This window comes from Anoplopoma fimbria, unplaced genomic scaffold (genome assembly GCF_027596085.1).
Source record: "Anoplopoma fimbria isolate UVic2021 breed Golden Eagle Sablefish unplaced genomic scaffold, Afim_UVic_2022 Un_contig_13290_pilon_pilon, whole genome shotgun sequence".
Classification (NCBI taxonomy): Eukaryota; Metazoa; Chordata; class Actinopteri; order Perciformes; family Anoplopomatidae; genus Anoplopoma; species Anoplopoma fimbria.
The window spans coordinates 11,208-21,448 of NW_026554262.1; the positions used below are offsets into that span (position 1 = coordinate 11,208).

At 44.8% G+C, this 10,241-nt stretch overlaps 1 protein-coding gene across 1 annotated transcript; it reads left to right on the forward strand.

Annotated features, from left to right (window-relative positions):
- Positions 1-2,049: 2,049 nt before the first annotated feature.
- On the forward strand, positions 2,050-9,373 carry LOC129117060 (transcription termination factor 1-like; the record flags this gene model as incomplete). The annotated part of the gene is made up of 8 exons (XM_054627637.1): positions 2,050-2,120; positions 3,228-3,887; positions 5,561-5,685; positions 6,036-6,221; positions 7,257-7,335; positions 7,487-7,611; positions 7,987-8,182; positions 9,281-9,373. Coding segments are annotated over exons 1-8 (1,529 nt in total), but the record flags the coding sequence as incomplete, so codon positions are not given.
- Between the last annotated feature and the right edge of the window lie 868 nt (positions 9,374-10,241).

A 10,241-nucleotide genomic window follows, 5' to 3' on the forward strand; every position in this document is an offset into this window, starting at 1 on the left:
TCCAGCATGCATGAAACTCCCTCAGGTATTCTTCGGAGGGAGGAACGCTAAAGGTGGTGGGTGCGGGAGCACGCCTGAAGAAGGCACTAGCAGGTGGGGGTTCCGGCTGCTGTATATCCAGCTGCAGGCATGCCAGTGCCATGCGAATGACAGACCCCATGGAATTGTCCTGTACACTATCCGACAGACTATGAGCTGAAGAATGGGAGCTGGGGCCCAGAAGCATGCGAGGGCCGCTCTTCGCTGTACTCGGAAAAGAGATTGGCTGACGCTGCCAGTGAGATGATGTCCTCCTCTGGAGCCAGCTCAGCCACAGGTGGATTTGATTCATCAGCCTTCCCTGCACCCGAGTGGAGGGTCAGGAGAAGTAACTTCATCTGGGCTAGCTCAGCGGCCAGCAGGTCCACTCTAGAAGACAGCCTGCCAGACTTAGCCCTCTTGTAGGGGGCCCCTGCAGCCTCGGAGGGCCGACGTTTAAACTGGGTAGGTTGGGCTGGATCTAACTGCCCTGACAGGGGAAGGTCAACGTCACCCATCAGGCGTTCCACCTCGGCCAGCCTAGCAGCCCTTACTGCACGAGGCACAATGCTGCAGTTCATGCACGGGTCCTCTGAGAGGCCCTCCCTCAGATGCTCGAGACCAAGACAAGAGGGGCAAAGGTTGTAGCCGTCTTCGGGCTGAAGAGATGCCATACAGGTATTACAGCCGGGAGAGTTTAACATAGTCACGACTCTCGTTGATGCGGGCTGCTAAAGTCAGTCTGAGCGAGGGCACTCTACTGACTGTGAGGAAAAACGGGCAGGGAACAGTTTATACGGTGAGAGGGGAGCGAGAACACTCTGCTACTGTGGAAACAGGCTGGAGAACAGCCCGTCAGTGAGAGGGGAGCGAGGACACTCCACTCACTATTGCTGGAGCTGTTAGATTAGCGCGCCCTCAAGTTAGCCTGAGAGCACGTTACAGAAACACGTTACAGAAACACGTTACAAAACACGTTACAAGAGCACGTTACAGAAACACGTTACAGAAACACGTTACAAAACACGTTACAAGAGCACGTTACAGAAACACGTTACAGAAACACGTTACAAAACACGTTACAAGAGCACGTCACAGAAACACGTTACAAAACACGTTACAAGAGCACGTTACAGAAACACGTTACAGAAACACGTTACAAAACACGTTACAAGAGCACGTCACAGAAACACGTTACAGAAACACGTTACAAAACACGTTACAAGAGCACGTTACAGAAACACGTTACAAAACACGTTACAAAACACGTTACAAGAGCACGTTACAGAAACACGTTACAGAAACACGTCACAGAAACACGTTACAAAACACGTTACAAGAGCACGTTACAGAAACACGTTACAGAAACACGTTACAAAACACGTTACAAGAGCACGTTACAGAAACACGTTACAGAAACACGTTACAAAACACGTTACAAGAGCACGTCACAGAAACACGTTACAAAACACGTTACAAGAGCACGTTACAGAAACACGTTACAAAACACGTTACAAAACACGTTACAAAACACGTTACAGAAACACGTTACAAAACACGTTACAAAACACGTTACAGAAACACGTTACAAAACACGTTACAAAACACGTTACAAGAGCACGTTACAGAAACACGTTACAGAAACACGTTACAAAACACGTTACAGAAACACGTTACAGAAACACGTTACAGAAACACGTTACAGAAACACGTTACAAAACACGTTACAAAAGCACGCGTTACAAAACACGTTACAGAAACACGTTACAAAACACGTTACAAAACACGTTACAAAACACGTTACAAGAGCACGATACAGAAACACGTTACAGAAACGCGTTACAGAAACACGTTACAGAAACGCGTTACAGAAACACGTTACAGAAAGGATCTGGAAACTCCGTCAGAGTGAGACCTCTTCCCCGCCTGCGCTCTGAGACTCCCTGCGCATGCGCTGAAAGGAACCAGGAAGTAAACAAACTGCTTACCGCCTTCAACCGCGTGCAGCCGCAGAGGACCGACACGGTGAGTGATCACATGACTAGAACCAGAACCAGAACCGGGACCAGAACCAGAACCGGGACCAGACCGGGACCAGACCGGTCTGTGTGTGTGTGTGTGTGTGTGTGTGTGAGTCTGTGTGTTTGTGTGTGTGTGTGTCTGTGTGTGTGTGTGTGTGTGTGTGTGTGTGTGTGTGTGTGTGTGTGTGTGTGTGTGTGTGTGTGAGTCTGTGTGTGTGTGTGTGTGTGTGTGAGTTTGTGTGAGTTTGTCTGTGTGTGTGTGAGTGTGTGTCTGTGTGTGTGAGTCTGTGTGTGTGTGTGTGTGTGTGTGTGTGAGTTTGTGTGAGTTTGTCTGTGTGTGTGTGAGTTTGTGTGTGTGTGTGTGTGTGTGTGTGTGTGTGTCTGTGTGTGTGTGTGTGTGTGTGTGAGTGTGTGTGTGTGTGTGTGTGTGAGTGTGTGTGTGTGTGTGTGTCTGTGTGTGTGTGAGTTTGTCTGTGTGTATGTGTCTGTGTGTGTATTTGTGTGTGTGTGAGTTTGTCTGTGTGTGTATTTGTGTGTGTGTGAGTGTAAGATACAACACATTCAGTGTTTATGACATAAATGATTCCTATAATCACAGTAGTAAGCAGAGTAACCAAGGAAACATTAAGAATACTGATAAAAGCAGCAATGACTATAGTGGAATTATAATAATGGTACAGGTAATCGTAATGTGACTAATAATAATAATAGTAATAATAGTGGTCGTAGCAGTGGGCCATAGCAGGAGGCACGATCACAGTCCAGGTACAGCCACGATTTATAGAAACCTGCGAGGCGAGAAAGCAGAAAGGGCTTCGGAGTAGAAGCAAAGCCAATATGCGTAATGGTACAGGGAATAATAATAGTAATGTGACTAATAATGATAATAATAATAGTAATGTGACTAATAATGATAATAATAATAGTAATGTGACTAATAATGATAATAATAATAGTAATGTGACTAGTAATGATAATAATAATAGTAATGTGACTAGTAATGATAATAATAATAGTAATGTGACTAATAATGATAATAATAATAGTAATGTGACTAATAATGATAATAATAATAGTAATGTGACTAATAATGATAGTGGTAGTAGCAGTGGGTGTTAAGTTAACCAAACAACGAGTTACCGTTCAGGGTCCACTAACCCTTAAAACATTTTGTTTCTTGTTCTACAGCTTCAACTACAAACTGATCAGCCGCAAAAAGTCAACACCACCTCCTACTTCTCCTCCATCACCTCCTCCTACTTCTCCTACTTCTCCTCCATCACCTCCTCCTGCCATGAATCCTCCTGCAGATTCTCCCTTCCGTCAGAAGGAGAAGCAGAGGAGGAGGTCAGAAGTGGAGGAATGTCCTTTACCTCTGGACATTGATACACCTGAGAGAGAAGAGAAGAAGAAGAAGAAGACGACCAAAAGGGAGGAAGAGGAGATCAGTGTTTCTCCCTCTGCTGCTGATGAAGAGGAGAGCAGCCAGAAGGGGAGTAAGAAGAGGAAGAAGAAGAAGGAGAGGCAGGAAGTGGTAGAGGACACGCTGGTTGCTGTAGAAACCAGTGAGACAGAAAAGAAGAAGAAGAAGAAGAAGAATAAAAAACACAAGAAGGAGCTGATTGAGGAAGGCATATCCACGGTAACAACAGACCATAAACACACAGGAACAGACTTCTTGGTTTCCATGGAAACAAGCAACACCGGAATGAAGAAAAAGAAAGATGGGCGTGTGGTGGAAGTAAAGTTACAGGAAGGAGAGGAGAAGAAGAAGAAGAGAAAACAGGAGAGGAGAGGAGGGGGAGTAAAGAAGAGTCCAAAGAGAAGAGCAGCTGTAGAAGAAGAGCAGTGAGTTCCTCTTCTCTCTTTTTATTATTATTAATGTTAAAGTTATAACATTATAGTCTTAATAGAAGATCGCTTTAAAGTCCTGAGATTCAGTCGAGAAGAGGGAAAAAATATAGTTGTGAGATACAGTCGGAACATTGTGAGATACAGGCGTAACGTTGGGCGTAACATTGTGAGATACAGGCGTAACATTGTGAGATACAGGCGTAACGTTGGGCGTAACATTGTGAGATACAGGCGTAACATTGTGAGATACAGGCGTAACGTTGGGCGTAACATTGTGAGATACAGGCGTAACATTGTGAGATACAGGCGTAACGTTGGGCGTAACATTGTGAGATACAGGCGTAACATTGTGAGATACAGGCGTAACGTTGTGAGATACAGGCGTAACATTGTGAGATACAGGCGTAACATTGTGAGATACAGGCGTAACGTTGTGAGATACAGGCGTAACATTGTGAGATACAGGCGTAACGTTGTGAGATACAGGCGTAACATTGTGAGATACAGGCGTAACGTTGTGAGATACAGTCGTAACATTGTGAGATACAGTCGTAACATTGTGAGATACAGGCGTAACGTTGTGAGATACAGTCGTAACATTGTGAGATACAGGCGTAACGTTGGGCGTAACATTGTGAGATACAGGCGTAACGTTGTGAGATACAGTCGTAACATTGTGAGATACAGGCGTAACGTTGTGAGATACAGTCGTAACATTGTGAGATACAGGCGTAACGTTGGGCGTAACATTGTGAGATACAGGCGTAACATTGTGAGATACAGGCGTAACGTTGTGAGATACAGGCGTAACGTTGGGCGTAACATTGTGAGATACACGCGTAACATTGTGAGATACAGGCGTAACGTTGTGAGATACAGGCGTAACGTTGGGCGTAACATTGTGAGATACAGGCGTAACATTGTGAGATACAGGCGTAACGTTGTGAGATACAGGCGTAACGTTGTGAGATAGTCGTAACATTGTGAGATACAGGCGTAACGTTGTGAGATACAGGCGTAACATTGTGAGATACAGGCGTAACGTTGGGCGTAACATTGTGAGATACACGCGTAACATTGTGAGATACAGGCGTAACGTTGTGAGATAGTCGTAACATTGTGAGATACAGGCGTAACGTTGGGCGTAACATTGTGAGATACACGCGTAACATTGTGAGATACAGGCGTAACGTTGTGAGATAGTCGTAACATTGTGAGATACAGGCGTAACGTTGGGCGTAACATTGTGAGATACAGACAGTCTGCACAACCAGCTCTGCTCCCAGCAGACCACATGACACTAATACACTAATACACTGTGCAATACAATATTTATAATAGTTTCTGTCTGTATATATAATATTACTGTGGATTCTCTAGTGTTCTTTACTGTTTTTTATTGCTCATTTGCTTATTTATAATACTTATTTTGATCTTGTGTTTTTACTATGTCTCTTGTTTTGCACTATCCTCTTTGCTGCTGTAATCCTGTACATTTCCCCGCTGCGGGACTAATAAAGGATTATCTTCTCTTATCTTATCTTACCTGAGACAGTTGTAACATTGTGAGATACAATTGGAGCGTTGTGAGCTGCAGTCTTATCGTTGTGAGATACATTTGCAACATTGTGAAATACAGGCGTAACGTGTACTGCCTGTGTTGTCAGGGTTGACTGGCCGTTGTTGGAGGAGCTGCAGGAGTTTGTTCCAGACATCAAGAAGAGATCAGTCGATCAGATCAATACACTTCTGAGATACGACCTGCACCGCTTCAAACACTTCAAACAGCAAGGTACGAGTATGGTAGAGACTGCTCATAGTGATCCCTGTTAAAGTGATAGAAACAGAATCAATCCTATATGAATGCTGTTTACATAATGTTGTTCTGGGAGAGTTATTTTCCCTGAATGAAAGACAAATGATCCAGAGGGAAAGCCCCTGTGGTTGACTCCGCCCTCGTCAAGTCAGTTCATAATGCCTGGTCACGTAAAGCCCCCAAAGCAACACACTGCCGATCCTCAACGGCTCTCCGTCACTGCCTCGCCCGCCTCCAAACAACCAGGGGCATATACGGCAAATACTTCAAACATCAAGGTACTAATACTTCACATACAGAAAGTTCACCTGTTCCTCACTCTCCAGGTGTGCCTCTGCGATGGGGGCGGTGCTCTCAGCAGGAGAATCAGCAAATTAAAGAAAATGTTGCAGACTTCCTGGCTCTGACAGGCATCAGCTCGGCCAATCAGCTTCTGTTTCCTCAGAGGTACAAAGGGCAGGAGGCGGAGATCAAGAAGCTTAGAGTACAACATCACTTCCTGGAGAGCATTGGTACGTAAACAAACCCAAACTTCTTCATCATGATGGTCCTCCTAGTACTGCATTACCTGTGTTGTTCGTGGTACTGTAGTGTGTGTGGTACTGTAGTATTTGTGGTACTGTAATATTTGTGGTACTGTAGTATTTGTGGTACTGTAATATTTGTGGTACTGTAGTATTTGTGGTACTGTAATATTTGTGGTACTGTATTTAGTATTTGTGGAACTGTAGTATTTGTGGTACTGTAGTATTTGTGGTACTGTAATATTTGTGGTACTGTAGTATTTGTGGTACTGTAGTGTGTGTGGTACTGTAGTATTTGTGGTACTGTAATATTTGTGGTACTGTAGTATCTGTGGTACTGTAGTGTGTGTGGTACTGTAGTGTGTGTGGTACTGTAGTATTTGTGGTACTGTAGTGTGTGTGGTACTGTAGTATTTGTGGTACTGTAGTATTTGTGGTACTGTAGTATTTGTGGTACTGTAGTGTGTGTGGTACTGTAGTATTTGTGGTACTGTAGTATTTGTGGTACTGTAGTATTTGTGGTACTGTAGTGTGTGTGGAACTGTAGTGTAACATAAACATGATATTAATCACAACAGCTCATTTACTCCTTTAATGAACTTTCTGTCACCCCCCCACCCCCGTCTCCCCTGTCTGTCTGTCTCCCTGTCTCCCTGCCTGTCTCCCTGTCTGTCTCCCTGTCTCCCTGCCTGTCTCCCTGTCTGTCTCTCTGTCTCCCTGTCTGTCTGTCTCCCCTGTCTGTCTGTCTCCCTGTCTGTCTCTCTGTCTCCCTGTCTGTCTCTCTGTCTCCCTGTCTGTCTGTCTCCCCTGTCTGTCTGTCTCCCTGCCTGTCTCTCTGTCTCCCCTGTCTCTCTGTCTCCCCTGTCTGTCTGTCTCCCTGCCTGTCTCCCTGTCTGTCTGTCTCCCCTGTCTGTCTGTCTCCCTGCCTGTCTCCCTGTCTCTCTGTCTCCCTGTCTGTCTCTCTGTCTCCCCTGTCTGTCTGTCTCCCTGTCTGTCTGTCTCCCTGTCTGTCTGTCTCTCCAGCTGAGGGGATTCCTCGGCCGTGTCTGCAGGTTTGCACCAGAGCCAAGAAGATGTTTGACGACAGGAACCACATGGGAAGGTCAGAGGTCAAACAAACCTGTTTCAGTTCTCAGACAGGAACCCTGTGTATCTGTGTGTGGGTTCTCCAGCCAGGATGTAAAGACACGGAGGGTTGATGTCCCTGCTGGGGGTTCTCTTTGTGTTCATGTTCTACCTGTGGGTGTCCTCAGGTTCTCGGAGGAGGAGTTGCGTTCTCTGATGAAGTTACAGAATCTCCATGGTAACGACTGGAGGAAGATCTCTGAGAAGCTCAACCGCAGCGTGTTCTCCCTTCAGAAACGCTTCGCCCACATCGGTAAACACCGACTCCTGAGGTTCTGCCAGGTTCTGTTAGAACACCTCAGACACATTCATGTATGAGATCACTACAGCTCTAACAGAGGAGTGTGTGTGTGTGTGTGTGTGTGTGTGTGTGTGTGTGTGTGTGTGTGTGTGTGTGTGTGTGTGTGTGTGTGTGTGTGTGTGTGTGTGTGTGTGTGTGTGTGTGTGTGTGTGTGTGTGTGTGTGTGTGTGTGTGTGAGTGAAACTGACTGACTGACTGTCATTTACGTGTGTGTGTGTGACTGTCATTTACCTGTGTGTGTGTGTGTGTGTGTGTGTGTGTGTGTGACTGTCATTTACCTGTGTGTGTGTGACTGTCATTTACCTGTGTGTGTGTGTGTCCGTCCAGCTGCAGGTCGTGGTTCGTGGAGTTTAGATGAGGAGTCCAGATTGAAGCAGGCTGTAAAGGATCACCTTGAGGCTCTGGTCCATCAAAATTCTGCAGATCCTGGTCTGAGCAGGGACCAGCTGTGTAACAACCTGCCCTGGAAGGAGATCAGTCAGAAGGTCGGGACCAGAAATTGGACCCAGTGTCGGCTCAAGTGGTCAGTACACCTGCTGGGTCTGGTCCTGATACTGCTACTTTACTGTACCGACCCTGGACTGGAACTCTTGTTCACATGGAAACAGACACATGAGGAGATCCAAGTGCTACACTGAAACATGCACAAGTATATGTGGTGCTGCTCTTAAGGTCTTTAGTTGTCTAGGTCTAAAGGTCTTTAGTTGTCCAGGTCTTAAGGTCTTTAGTTGTCCAGGTCTTAAGGTCTTTAGTTGTCCAGGTCTTAAGGTCTTTAGTTGTCCAGGTCTAAAGGTATTTAGTTGTCTAGGTCTAAAGGTCTTTAGTTGTCCAGGTCTAAAGGTCTTTAGTTGTCCAGGTCTAAAGGTCTTTAGTTGTCCAGGTCTAAAGGTCTTTAGTTGTCCAGGTCTAAAGGTTTTTAGTTGTCCAGGTCTAAAGTTCTTCAGTTGTCCAGGTCTAAAGGTCTTCAGTTGTCCAGGTCTAAAGGTCTTTAGTTGTCCAGGTCTAAAGTTCTTCAGTTGTCCAGGTCTAAAGGTCTTCAGTTGTCCAGGTCTAAAGGTCTTTAGTTGTCCAGGTCTAAAGGTCTTCAGTTGTCCAGGTCTAAAGGTCTTCAGTTGTCCAGGTCTAAAGGTCTTTAGTTGTCCAGGTCTAAAGGTCTTCAGTTGTCCAGGTCTAAAGGTCTTTAGTTGTCCAGGTCTAAAGGTCTTTAGTTGTCCAGGTCTAAAGGTCTTCAGTTGTCCAGGTCTAAAGGTCTTTCGTTGTCCAGGTCTAAAGGTCTTTAGTTGTCCAGGTCTAAAGGTCTTTAGTTGTCCAAGTCTAAAGGTCTTCAGTTGTCCAGGTCTAAAGGTCTTCAGTTGTCCAGGTCTAAAGGTCTTCAGTTTCTCAGAATACGGTCCTTTAGCATCTCTCACCGCCTTGCTAGACCTGTTTGACTCTTTCAACAAGTCCTTGTCCCCACTCCTGAATGCCTTTTCTTTTTGCAACCTTAGCTGAGTTTAACTGTGAACCAGTTTTCAGGTTTTTAGGTCTTTAGGTCCTCAGGTCTTCTGGCCTTCAGGCCTTCATGTATTCAGGTTTTCAGGTCTTCAGGGCTACACGTGTATGATGTGTGTCTGTGTTTCAGGTTCTCCATCCTGAAGTGTAAACTGGCTTCAGGTTTAAGCACCTTCAATAGAGGACCTGAAGGACTTGAGGCTAAAATCAAGCTCATCAACACGTAAGATCATAACGCGCACCTCCTTTCAAATTAAAACTCAACCAACAGCTGCTGTTCCTTGTCCACATGTTTTATTTTGAAAGGCCATACAGGATATAACCTAGGGCTGGGCGATATGGGAAAAAGTTATATTTCGATTTTTCCCCCAAAATTTCCGATTTCGATTTTATATCACGATATGAACAAAATCACCATTTTTGTATAATTTCTTTTTATTTTCTGGTAAAAAAGAAAATGTAATACACAAAAACAAATGTAATACACAAAAACAGCTTAACAAGCTCTTAGGTTTCACAGAACAAATTCTAGCAGCTTTAAAAAACAACAACGAAAAACATGAAGTGCATTTAACTTGTGCTGTGCGTGCTCTAGTGGGTGGCATTGTCTTAAATGCTGAAACAAATTGCTGGTGTTTCCTGTTTTAGTAGCTACGTTCCTTCTACATATTTTGCACAGTGTATTACGCTGTTGTTCGTCCGACTTCAAATACCCAAAGTACCTCCAAGCAGCCGAACTTCTCAGACCCTTCTTTTCAACAATCTCCTCCTGGGCAGTACTATCATTTAATTGCTGTTCAGAACTCCCGTCTACAGAGTTCTCGCTCATTTTTAAAGTCTGAACTGTCTTGCTGCTAACTTAACTGCGGCTTCGCGCTGCTGCTAGCTACACATGTGTGTATGTTGTTGTGTCTGCACAACCAAACGTGATGTGGCTCGCTTCCAACTGATTGGTTACGTGCGGCGCTGTATTCGCGGGTCTGTGAAAACATTGATTTTTTTGATTTTTTTTTTTGAAGGCGTCGGCTAATCGAACGTCTCATTTAAAACCGTAGAAAAAAATTACATCGCGATTAAAATCAAAATCGAAA